Source organism: Sinocyclocheilus rhinocerous, unplaced genomic scaffold, assembly GCF_001515625.1.
Source record: "Sinocyclocheilus rhinocerous isolate Xijiao unplaced genomic scaffold, SAMN03320098_v1.1 scaffold1470, whole genome shotgun sequence".
Taxonomy (NCBI): Eukaryota; Metazoa; Chordata; class Actinopteri; order Cypriniformes; family Cyprinidae; genus Sinocyclocheilus; species Sinocyclocheilus rhinocerous.
The window spans coordinates 530403-543587 of record NW_015652166.1 but is presented as its reverse complement, the minus strand read 5'-3'; the positions used below and the strand labels follow the sequence as shown (position 1 = coordinate 543587).

Here is a 13185-nt window from a genome sequence, read left to right as displayed (position 1 = left end):
CAGTTTTAAGTCGCTGGGGTATATTTGTAGCAATAGCCAAAAATACCTTGTATGGGTCAAAATGATTTTTCTTTTATGCCAAAAATCATTAGGATATTAAGTAAAGATCATGTTCCATGAAGATATTTTTTCAAATTTTCTACAAATAATTATATCAAAACTTAATTTGTGATTAGTAATATGCATTGCTAAGAACTTCATTTGAACAACTTTAAAGGCGATTTTCTCAATATTTTGATTTTTTTGCACCCTCAGATTCCAGATTTTCAAATAGTTGTATCTCGGCCAAATATTGTCCTATCATAACAAACCATACATCAACGGAAAGCTTATTTATTCAGCTTTCAGATGATGTATAAATCTCAATTTCGAAAAATTGACCCTTATGACTGGTTTTGTGCTCCAGGGTCACATTTCATAATGGATAAAAAAAATAGTAGTATATAATAGTAATATTAACTAGGGTGAACTATTCTGTAAAGATCATTATGTACAGAATTTCCAGAATGATGAAAGACTGTTAGAAATCATTTCAAATCCCAGTGAACCAGAGACTTACGCTTTTAACTCTGCAAATCTGACCAGCATCTTGGCGTAGCTCTCAATCTGACTGTACTTGCCCAACGGCATGCTGGAAAAGACACGCGTGTAGCAGTCGATGAGTTTAGTGAGCAGGCTGGGATCCGTTTGAGGATTGCCTTTCCTCTCCAGATTGGTCAGAAGCGTCCGGCAGGTGTCGGGTGAGTTTGAGCTGATGGCCTGGTTGATGTAATCGGTGTCATCTGTATGGAAGAAAAGCCAAAGATGTTCTGCTCTGCTCGACTAACAACCCAGGATTCTCGTTTTGGCCAATGAATTGCCTTGACTTTTGCATTCTTTCATGATTACTGGATCAGGATTGTTAAAAAACATTTCAGAGATTGATTACTGGAAGATTAATATTTCAGAGCCTAGCATAACAACAAACATTGGAACTACAGGAATGTTCGTGACTTTTCAAGATTCCGTAACATTCCCAGGCCTGGAATTCCCTGATTTATCCAAGTTTTAAAGTGTGGGATATGAGTGAGCGTATGCATTACCCAAATCTGGAAATTATTACCATCATTGTATAACTTCTTCATCTTGGCCAGCCGCTGACACAGCATGGCGATCTGCAGCTGTCGCTCTGTGCTCTCTTCTTCATCCATCTCTGCACACTAAACAACACAAGACACATCAACACAACACACTTACGTTACTGTACTGCAATGACATCTATGATAACAGTATAGTTCAGTCTATGTCTGCATGCATGTGTCTGTCATTCCAAACATGTCTCACCAAACCCTTAATAGGTCTTAAAATATTCAAAGTGCACAAACCTAAATAACTAGGCCCAGGCTTTGCCAGGACAACATTCAAAGCTTGTTTTGATGATATTACACTAACGTACGTTACATATAAAGTTCGTCATCCATGTCTAGGGCCCTTTCAGCATCTGAGCTAGTTCTTTCTCCACCTAACTAGATCTTCACTCTCATCAAATGTATCATATGACGGAATATTGTTTAACTTGCTGTGATTATTAACCTAACAGATCCACCGTGGCCGGATGCTTGCTAACTTAGCCATCCGGCTAAACTCGCTTTACAACCGAAAATTCCTCGTTGACAATCGTGTATTTTTGATTTAATTATTGCCAATCTAAATCTTGACGCACTAAATCGCACAGTTTGCATTTTGGACGATGCTATAGAGTATTTTAAAGCAGTATACTTACAGTGAGACGGAGTAAGCAGGCAAATTTGACGGTGGGATTAATCGAATGTTTTGTTGAAAAACCGTTTCAAAATCCGCGACGTCCCCATGAACGCGCGTTCCTATTGGTCCATTTGTATTTCACGTGACCACTTCGCATTTGAGGGGCGGGGCTTCCCAGCAGCTTCCTGCTTTCATTCTTCATTCCTTCTTTTGTCGAGATTTGTATAGAATTAATATTTTAAAATTATAACTAATAGAATTAATCCTGTAAAATATAAACTAGAATGTTTCAGACTAGTAGTGCAGTACCTCCTATGTTGATGTAAAGATATGTAGAATTGATAGGATATAAACAAACTATTTACAACTATGTGGAATTGATATAATGGCAGGCTGTATTTCAATTTAAATGAGATGTGGACAATATAAAGCATGTTTAATACAATTATGATTATTATTATGTAGAGTTCCACATGCATACAATTAAATGAGCTTGAGTCAATCCATTTAAATGTCGTTTTTAAACACTGATAAGATAAATGCATATTTTATGGTTTACCATAAAAACTTGGTAGAAATGTTGTTCATAATGAACACAGCATTTCTTTGGCATTTTTAAAAGCAAAAAGTTTCTGCAACAGGATCACAAAAAGATCCATTTAGTTTAGTGCAAATTACAATTTGTGTTGTCAAAAAATGCAAGTTATTTAAAACATCGCACAGCTCCGCTACCTTTCGTGGAAAAATATTAACTTAATTCTTAATCTAGTGTTTAAAGTTCAATATATTACACCATTGTCCATTTACTTGTTTCATTGTAATATTTAAACCATCGCACAGCTCCGCTACCTTTCGTGGAAAATATCTTAGACTCAATTCTTAATCTAGTGTTTAGAGTTCAATATATTACACCATTGTCCATTTACTTGTTTCCTTGTAATCTTGAAAGATGTCTCCAGTAATATTGGTGCTGTAATATTGTTAAAAAAGGAGGTTATGTTTAGCAGTCACTCATAAAAATGTAAAAACTAGATATAAATAAAAAAAATAAAAGACAAATACAACATACAGGGGCACTTTCTTTTATTTATGATTATTTCAGGTAGTGACACTTTTCTAAAGGCGGTAAAAAAACAACAACCTCATACACACATCATTCCTTACAATTGCTGGAATAAATACATTAAAAAGCAAAATGAGTTTACTGAATGGTTGGAAGAAATGAGAAATGTTTCTGTAAACACAAATGTAATGAGCATATAATTACTTATGATACAATAAGATGACCATATTGGTACATAATGACTCAAAATTTAGATTAATGGTAGATCGAAGACCTTAAACAACACTTACTTATAAACAAGGTATGTTTAGGAATGACAGTGCTGTTTTATTAATCATATCTGCGATGAAGTGCGAAAAATGCAACATTTGACAAATCTAAGATTTAGCATCCTAGTCTATCTGCTGGCCTTGCTTGGGTCCTTCCAGCTTCCGAAGAGTTTCATCCCACTGTGAAAACTGCTTTGATAAAAGAAACATCTGCGGAAGACATTAAGGATAATAAGGCATTCATGTGAATAAATTCAGCTCATTGTGTGCTGTTTTTAGCTGCAGGGAGTTCTCAACACATGGCAAGCAGTGCAATAATTAAATACGAGTCTTTCACCGCAAGCAAGGATACCATTTTGTTGTATTCTTCAAACAGCTTCTTCACTTCAGCAGATAATTCTTCATTCTGGTCCTGTGGAAGTCCATCAGGATTAATACAAGTTTATATAGGAAGATAAATCAGAGTGCTTCAGGACACGTTCTCATTAAATGAGAGCATGCTAATACAGATTTTTTTTTTTTTAGCAATAAAAACCTCTATTTTTTGTTACCTGCTGTCGAATGTGAATTTGTGACAATCGCTGCACTTTAGTGGTCAGCTCTGGAACCGCTGTGATACCATGATGTGAGGGGAAATATTTTAAAGGGGAAAAAACAGTGTTGTTATAAATACGACCAGATAACTGTAGTCATACTTAAAGAAAAGGCTCATTTACATATTTGACAAATATTTAGCAACCTTTAATGTGGTTGCTGTCCAGAAGAGGCTGCAGATTGTGCACCTGCTCCAATAATGTGGCCTGAGATCGCAAAAACTCTTCCTCTGTAGATAAAGAATGAGGAGCTTTATGCACTGTTTAGATCAGTCCATTCAAAAATATGATATGCTTTAGTGGTTCTCAACTGGTGATAATAAATAAATAAAAATAATGGGTTGCATGCAGCATGAAGCTTTTTTTCTGATATGTTTGACTATTTATCTCACAATTCTTAAGTCAGAATACTTTTTTTAGACTGACAGAAACAAAAACATTGTGAATTGTGAACTGAACTGTGAAATGTAAACTCACAATTAGTTTATAACTTGCAATTGCAAGACAAAGTGCAGTCTGCAATTGTATTTTTGTGCAGATTCATCGGTTACTTGCCAGCGTTTGATCTTATTCTTACAAACCATGAACAAAACTACACGAGGTCAAAAAATAAAACATAAAAATACAATTCAGACTAAATAAAGGTTCACCTGCAATGATGGTTTGTGCCAAATATAACATGTTTTGTGCAGTGGATTATTGCAGACTGAGTGCATGATGCAAATGAAAATCAAAACACTTTTTCATCCTATGTCATGTTAATAACTATGCATACTGTTGGGCCTATGCAGTTTATAGTACTGGACTGAGTGCATGATGCAAATGAAAATCAAAACACTTTTTCATCCTATGTCATGTTAATAACTATATAAATAAATACTAATAAATAAATACTGTTGGGCCTATGCAGTTTATAGTACTTTTATTAAATGTCAGTGTTTGATCTTAAGGACTGATTTGATCAGTGTCGACACATGTGAAAATCAGAGCACTAACCTGCTAGAATGAACTCTAGTTTCATTGCATCTGGCACAGCAATGAAGTCTGTGAACTGGGGGTCCAAATACTTCAGCAAATCTTCAACTGACAGAAAAGACGCAATGATGGTGAAACATATTAAAACATCAACAGTATTTTGATTACAGATGTTGACTGAGAGGTTCTCACTTTTCTTGTGAAGGATCCTGACACGCTCTCTCTTGTTTGCGGTGTTTGCCAGAGCAGCACTGATCCTTGTGAGTGATTCAGCACACTGAAGGAAGGAAAGACAGATTAGAAATCCAGCAAAACACGCACACACTGCTAAGCTAACATAAAGATTTTGGTTATACAAAACAAGTAGCGCTGTCAAACGCGTTAATCGATGTTAATCGCGATTAATCGCATCCAAAGTAAACGTTTTTGTTTACATAATATATGCATCTATGCTGTTTATATTTATTATGTATATATATATATATATATATAAATATATAAATACACACACATGCATGTATATATTTCAGAAAAATATGTTGTTTATATATTAAATATATTTATTTATAATATAAATTTTGCGAATATAAACATAAACATGTAAATATTTTGAAAATATATACTGCATGTGTGTATTTATATATACATAATAAATATACACAGAACACACACATATATTATGCAAACCAAAACTTTTATTTTGTATGCGATTAATCGCGATTAATCGTTTGACAGCACTACGAAAAAGGATAAGTCTGATCATTACTGAGTAGACCACTTGTAATCAACTGTTACTTTTATGCACAAAAATGATGAAAATGATTGTGCATGCATTTATGATTATTTTGTAATTCATAATTAAATAATGTATTTATGTCATTTATAATTAGCAATAGCAAGTATTCTATTTATGTTAGTGATTCTATTTAGACCAGTTGTTTCCATCGGGCATTCGTTCACACTGTAAGTACTCAAATTTACTACAATCTTTACAATTACAATTTAATTAAATTCAGTTTACAAGTTTGCAAATGTCTTGTTTTGAACCACTCAATAACTGGTGACAGTGTTTTTCTTGGGAGGACAAAATTACATGTCATGCGAACTGCACGTGTATGTACGAATACATTTGATTGATAGAGCGCTTTTAAAGGAACTCAAAGACGTGTAGTGTGCACTAGTCAGTGTACTAACTAGTTGACAGAGGAATCCACCGTTTATGTGTCACGAGTCCTGCTGCCACGCCCACGGTGTGAACAGCGCTCACTATGCAGCTTCTGACACAACTAACGTTTTTGCTTATAAGAACATCAGCGACACTGCCTGATATTATGATCTAAATATCATCTGTCAAATCAACATCAATAAACCCACACACACAGAGAGAGAGAGAGAGAGACACACAGACACAGACACACACATATATACACACACACACACACACATACATACAGAGAGAGAGAGCGCTCAGAGGGTTTTACGCGTTTCTGAGGCGAATCACCTTCACAGGCTTATTGGTTTTTCCTCCTCTTTCGCCATGAACGCGTTTTTCGAGAAGTTGAAGGCGAGCGTCCAGGTCATCTACATTGTTTTTCCCTTCCATTTTTTTGTTGTTGTTGTCCAGTGGCTCTTCTCTAAACCGGAAATGACGCCTCGGAGAGCGTCTTCTTCTGCGCGTCACGATGCCACCGCCACGGTCCTCCAGCTCAACCAACAGTTATTATATTCTCTGACAGCTTTGTAAACACCGTCTAAAAAGGTGAAATATTTTAAACTTGAGCAGAGATCATCACATATCAAATTCAAGTCCTTCTGACACTGGATGCTCAGACTGGTTTTAATGTTCAATAGTATCCAGCTGCAGACCCGCAGCACCAGCAGTTTCAGAACCGCAGCCACAGAACCGGAAGTGAGGGGCGGAGCTTACATTTTTTAACAGAGTAGCGCCGCCTATAAACAAATGTATATTGCTATATTGCCTACAATCAAAATGTACACAATAATTACATTGAAGTTTATAAAATGAACAATTCACTATTAAGCCCATTTTGTCATGACAATCCTGCATGAAAACTTACAAAATGAACAATTCATTCTTGGGCACATTTTGTCGTGACAATCTTGCATGAATTCAAATTAAAATGTATCAAATGAACAATTCACTCTTGGGCACATTTTGTTATGACAATCCTACAAAAATAACTCCCGGACAACAAATTCAAGTTTCAATATAATATAATAAAGCCAAGCACACATTAAGTACTTAGCAGATGAATGCTTAACGTAATGTATACGATAATTATTAAACGTACGATAGCAAAAACATTAGACTGCTCTCTCGTTGTCAATAACTCCGCCCCTCACTTCCGGTTCTGTGGCTGCGGTTCTGAAACTGCTGGTGCTGCGGGTCTGCAGCTGGATATATCTCTTAATGTTAGAAAGTGTTTTACGTTATTGTTTCACAAACAGAATGTGCCCCGACGTTCATATTACGTTATTTTGACACTTAAAGAAAACAAAAAAATTAATTTTGAATATTCTGATTCAGTCTTGGAGTCTTAATGCTTTCATTTGTTCCTCAATCCTTTTTTATCGTATATAGTAGGGGAATTTACCGTTAACCATTTAACAGGTTTTTACTGTAGCATTTTTACAGTCTTTTACCGTTAAATTCATGGTCATTTTTTACAGTGTAATGTAAATGTAAAAGATAGGATCAAACTACTAGATCCTATAAGTAGTATTTGCTAAGTAGCAAAAAAAAAAAATAATGAAAATATAAAATAATAATAATTTTAAGAATGACAGTCAAGAAAAGATGCAGCGCAGAGATTGAAGGTTTGGGAATGAAGAACGCACCTGTTCTGGCGCATGCGCAGTAGAGCTGAGTCGAGGGGAGCGACCCGACAGCCGCAGTGATGCCAGTGACCCTCTAGGATGCTCCATACACGGATGGGTTTATTACCGTCTGCTTCAGCATCGGGCCTTTAAGCGGATCCGGCTCAATCTGGGACGAAGGTGTTTTCCTGTAATAGGGAATAACGGGATCGCGCGACCTTGAGCTGAATGTCATTAGAAACGGGGTTGAATCGCGCTACGGTAAGCACGGAGTCATCGTTGTGACGACGCTACATGTCAGTTTAATTAACGCTAAATCTATGATACTGGCTGGATGCTGTGTGTTTTAGGGGTATACGAGAGGAGAGGCTCTAAGCGCAGGGATATTTGGCGTCTTTTGCGCGATTGATCCCTGATTGTTGCATCGCATCTCTTGTAACCTGGCGTCAAAAAGCCTTCTTGGCTCTTCTAACGGTGGGTTTGGGAGAGGCTGTGATGGGGGTCTGCCAGTGTATGCCTTTTGATATTCAACGACATATCTGACCGAATCTTTCATGTACTTCTATTGATGCAAGTGCATCCCTTTCATCAATAATATGTCGATTTCCATTATAATTCAGATGTTGTTGAGCAGATTTGTGCTGAATTACACCCCCAGCTCCCCTATCAATCATAATAATAACCCTTCCCCAAACAACCCCACCATCATGCTATTGCACACTCTAAAAAATGCTGGGTTAAATACAACCCAGTGCTGGGTAAAATAGGGACAAACCCAGCAATTGGGCTGTTTTGACCCAGCGGGTCAAAACAGCCCAATTGCTGGGTTTGTCCCTATTTTACCCAGCACTGGGTTGTATTTAACCCAGCATTTTTTAGCAGCATCACCACATGGCTTTCCACCATCTTTTGACCTCTTATCTCTCTTCTTCTCAGACAATTAGGATTTGAGTCTCAGCGATGGATATTATAAAGCATATAATCAAGGACACAGTCGAATTCTACAAATGGAGTCTCACCATCGCAGGTAACCGCTCTTGACCCTGTGACCTGATATCAACGCAGCGCTCTGATTAAGTAAAGCCGGGAGCAGAAGAGTTATTAGATTTATTCGATTTCCCCATGAGACAGAGACTGCAGGCTTCGCTTTTGGTGAACAAGAGCAGATTCTCTGATTCAAACGAATATAGATGTTTGAAACTATGCAACGCTGGCCATTATCGTTATTATCATTGATGGCTCCACGAAGAACCTCTCCATTCCACCAAACGTTCTTTATTAGTGGAAAAAGGTTCTTTAGATGATTGAAATGTTCTTCACACTAAGAAACAAAGATGTTTCTTTTACAAACTGTTTAATGACCGGTTCATTGAGGAGCCCGAAATAGTTCGGTAACACTTTAGTTTAACTAGTTGTTTATTAGCACGTATATTACTAGCATATTGGCTGTTTATAAAGCACTTTTCGTGACGTTGGTTCAACTTTGCTATTAGAACATGAAGAACAAAATGGCTCCAAAAAATTGAAAAATAACCACTTTTCACTTAATAATACACATAATGAGTGCTATTGTTGTTTTCACTGATGTGCAACCTGTTCATATATGTTAACATCTCAAAAAATGTGTTTTCATGACCCTTTATTCTGCATGACCATAGATCGTTTAATCTTTAAACCCAATACCTAAACTTAGCAACTACCTACTATTACAGTAATACACAATAATTAGGAGTTTATTTAGGCAAAAGTTGTAGTTAATAGTTAAAGTGTGACTAATATCTGGTTGCTGTTTATGCTCTATTTGGACAAAAGTGTCTTTTTTCAGTTAATATTTATTTATTTTTAATTATTATGTAAAGCCAACAAATACATTTTTGAATTCTTTACTGCTTTTAAAATCCAAGTCTTGAGGCAGGTTCACACTGAGGATGATAACAAAAACTATATATATTCAGTGTTGGTTTTATTATAAGACTGAAGAAGCTGTTTTTAGATAGGTTGTCTAAATAGAATTGATTTTCATTTTGGTTGTGTGTATGTGCATAATTGTGAAGTTATTTTATTTTGTGTGAATTTCGTGAACTAGTGTGGAGATGCATGCAAACAAACCCATCATCATTTCTAAAATCAAGGACCACAATGGAAATAAGTTAAAGCAACTTTATTTTGTTATCCTTGACACAGAAGATGTAAAGATGCAGCTGTATTGCTTCTTCTTATGTCAAATAAACTCATAATGATAACTATATTAGCGTCCAAGCCAACAGATGATAACGTTCTGTTTATTATAAGCGTATGCTGCAGTTTTGTTGTCTGACGCATTTAAAGCTCTTTATAAAACGGAGAGTTCCGGTGCTTGATTCTGATTGGCTGAGCCGCGTTCGAAGCTGTTGTAAATTACTCTACAAACACACACCTTTGTTTACTTCTGTGTGTTGCTCGGCAACCACTTTGTTGGAACTACATTGTTTGGTGGAAGAATACTGTTTTTATTAATATCATTACACTTTATTTGCTCTGTTTTATTCTGTGAAACCTTACTACGTGTATGGAATAACCGTTTTATAAAAGCAATAAGCCCCGTGAAGCCGTGGTTTACAGTGAATTTATAACAGCTAAGCGTCCGCTTCGCGTCGTTCCCAACAACGCCCCTTAGCTGTTTTAAATTCACTGTAAACCACGGCTTCACGGGGCTTATTGCTTTATTAAAGCAGGATGGATTCTGATTGGCTGTCAGTGTTTTTATCATTCTTCAACTGGACAAAAAATAAAAAATTAAAAAAATTATTCCTCCGATATCGCTCTTCTGTGTTGTTACTGTTTTAGTTCTGATGTTAATTTTAGTATTTACATAGAATTCGAAAGATTATTAAAACTTTACAGTTAAGGTTATCATTATAGTTATCGTCCTTTAGGATGGGTTGAAAAGCAATGCTTGTGAACTTAAACGCTCCCCTATTCCTTCCATCACGAGAAAAGGGTGGCATTTTTGTATTTCTCTGTAAACACATAGAAAAGTTATGCATTTTATTCATTTGAAAAATTAACTTGTGCTGTAAATTGCACAAGAACTGTGTTGTTTTATGCTCACTTGAAAAAAATAATCTAAAATGTTTTGCCAGGAAATACTGAAGCCAGTGCAATTAAGGTGCATTTGTAGATGCCAGATGAAAGCGTGATGATGGGGTTTGATGTGTGTGTGTAGACAAGCGTGTGCAGAAATGGCCGTTGACGGACTCTCCGCTCCCCACGCTGGCTATCAGCTCCTCGTACCTGCTGTTTCTCTGGCTGGGGCCCAAGTACATGCAGGGCCGAGAGCCCTTCCAGCTGAGGAAGACCCTCATCGTCTACAACTTCAGCATGGTCATCCTTAACTTCTTCATATTCAAAGAGGTGAGCCCGCCCAGAAAATGGCACTAGATCTTGTATTTTTACATGTCAGCTTTGGTTTTCTTAGTTTTTATAGTTCATATAAATATTTAGGTTATTTCTTTTATCGTTTTTGAAAACGATAATTTAGACTTATTATATTTCAGTGCACAGCGATAAGTGATAACCTGCAATCATTTCTTTAAAGAAATATTTCTACCTGGTTTCACCCGTAGAAAGTACTTTTGGTGGTATGAATTAATGTATTTTGATTGATTCAACAGTATTGAATAATAAAAATAAAACCAGTTAATCCCCCCAAAGTGCTCTGACCCCCCCCCCAACAGGGCAGAAGTCAGAATTGAGAAATGAATGAAGTCAGACCAGCCAACATAGATTGAAATGAGAAAAAATACAGTCATTTTCTGATTTAATCTTACTTTTTATTGTAATGCACATTCATGGTTTCTTGCTCATTCTTTTGAAAAGTCACTTTTTTTTTTTATTAAAGGAGTAGCTCACCCAAAAATGATAATTTGCTGAAAATGTATTCATCCTTCCAACATGTAGATGAGTTTGGATATTTGTAGAAATGTAGCATTGCATCAGTGTCTCAGCAATGGATGCTCTGCAGTGAATGGGTGCCGTCAGAATGAGAGTCCAAACAGCTGATAAAAACATCACAATAATCCACAAGTAATCCACAGCACTCCAGTCCATCAGTTCACATCTGGAGAAGACAAAAGCTGAGTGTTTGTAAGAAACAAATCCATCAAGACATTTTTACTGTAAACTATTGATAAATACAAGTCCATACTTCATAATAACACTTCTTCCAGTGAAAAAGTAATCTTGTCTAAATAATTAGAAACAAACTCATCCTAATCTCGGATGACCTGAGAGTGAGGACATTGTCAGCAAATTTTCATTTTTTGGTGAACCATTCCTTCAACATACAGTACATCTTTTTTCAGTGATAGTCTTTGTCTTTTCATACGGCAGTGGATTTCATTAGTGATGGTAACCTTGCTAGAGTTGCTGTCTGTTTTATGCATAAGATGAAGAAGCTAATGATGAGGAATTGTCCTTTATACCAACCATATAGAATAGTCCAAGCGTCTCTTTGTATTTCAGCTCTTCCTCGCAGCACGAGCGGCCAACTACAGCTACATCTGCCAGCCTGTGGACTACTCAGACGATCCCAATGAAGTGAGGGTGAGTGTGCTGATCACAGACAGGAATTCTGCTCTCCGCTTACTCGCCCAAAGTGTGTTATTGAAGCGGGAAAACTGGGGAGTTGGGTTTCACTCTGTGACGTCGCATTAACACACTCACACACACCATCTGGCTTTCACACTCACATACTCGTGGATTCATTACAGCTAGACGGAGCACCACTGAACTGAATTTGAGGTGAATTAGGATGCAGAATTGTAATTTGAAGGATACGTTACATTTTTGATTTTTTATGCAGCCTAATTCTTTTTTTTTAGTTTGATAGCACATCGTTTCTTGCTGTCATTCCGATTCATCATCCTGTGACCATTTAAACACATTCATGAACTGAGAGGGAGCCAGTTCTTAAATTCAGATTTTGCCCAGCTATGATTTTCAATGTGCAAATATTAAGTCATAATTGCGTGAGGACACAGATAATTGAAAACAGCTGAATCTTTAGCCATATGCGCTGAAAAAAGTCAAATGACTGTGTCATTTATTTAAAGGGGTCATAACTTGAGAAATCTAGTTAACCTTGATCTTTTGACATGTTATACGTCATTTTGCTATAAAAACATCCTGTAAGTTTCAAAGCTCAAAACCTCCTCATTAGTCCAAAAACAGCTTTCATTTATTTATTTATTTGGCCATTTTTGATGGAAAAATCATACTAACATTATAAGTGCACCACAGGAAACATTATGAAAGAATACAAAAATAACAATAATAAATGCAGCTCATGACCGCTTTAAAGTGCATTTTTATATCAGTCTAATTGAAAATCGTGTTTTTCAGTTCAAACCTTGTCTAATAGCAAATATCACTCCCCATAGAAAAAAATATTGTGGCTTTTATTGATTTATTATTGTTATTGCTTTGTTAGTATATAACAGAAAATATGATGCATATTTTAAAAAGACATCAAAATAAACTGTTAAGGTGTTTCATAGTTGTCTTTATTTATAGTAAGTTAACTAAATCATACAATAAGATTTATTTCAAGTGAAAATTCTACTTCCATATTATAGTTAATTTAGCCTTTATTTATTGTGAAATTAAGTGTGTGTGTGTATATATATATATATATATATATATATATATATATAATCTTGACCTA

The 13185-nt window shown here is 36.0% G+C and overlaps 3 protein-coding genes across 4 annotated transcripts in view; 1 reads left to right on the top strand and 2 right to left on the bottom strand.

The window, feature by feature from the left end:
• LOC107713924 (dual specificity protein kinase Ttk-like) overlaps window positions 1-1851 on the bottom strand; it is a 14764-nt gene extending 12913 nt beyond the window's left edge. For both annotated transcript variants that reach the window (XM_016519590.1, XM_016519591.1), the window contains exons 1-3: window positions 1763-1851; window positions 1103-1199; window positions 560-782 (exon numbers count right to left, since the gene is read on the bottom strand). In XM_016519590.1, coding sequence (XP_016375076.1) covers window positions 560-782; window positions 1103-1190 — 311 coding nt within the window. In that variant the 5' untranslated portion in view covers window positions 1191-1199; window positions 1763-1851. The remainder of the gene's footprint in view (window positions 1-559; window positions 783-1102; window positions 1200-1762) is intronic.
• A 966-nt stretch (window positions 1852-2817) lies between these two features.
• LOC107713912 (dynactin subunit 3-like) lies at window positions 2818-6342 on the bottom strand. Its single transcript, XM_016519561.1, has 7 exons — window positions 6145-6342; window positions 4836-4920; window positions 4665-4751; window positions 3815-3898; window positions 3627-3685; window positions 3428-3487; window positions 2818-3285 (listed from the first exon to the last, which is right to left on the bottom strand). The coding sequence occupies exons 1-7, from the start codon at window positions 6244-6246 to the stop codon at window positions 3199-3201; spliced, it is 564 nt and encodes a 187-aa protein (XP_016375047.1). The 5' UTR covers window positions 6247-6342; the 3' UTR covers window positions 2818-3198.
• A 1180-nt stretch (window positions 6343-7522) lies between these two features.
• LOC107713923 (elongation of very long chain fatty acids protein 4-like) overlaps window positions 7523-13185 on the top strand; it is a 9058-nt gene continuing 3395 nt past the window's right edge. Inside the window, exons 1-4 of the mRNA XM_016519589.1 lie at window positions 7523-7742; window positions 8418-8508; window positions 10687-10874; window positions 11985-12065. Of these exons, the coding sequence (XP_016375075.1) occupies window positions 8442-8508; window positions 10687-10874; window positions 11985-12065 (336 nt within the window). The 5' untranslated portion in view covers window positions 7523-7742; window positions 8418-8441. The remainder of the gene's footprint in view (window positions 7743-8417; window positions 8509-10686; window positions 10875-11984; window positions 12066-13185) is intronic.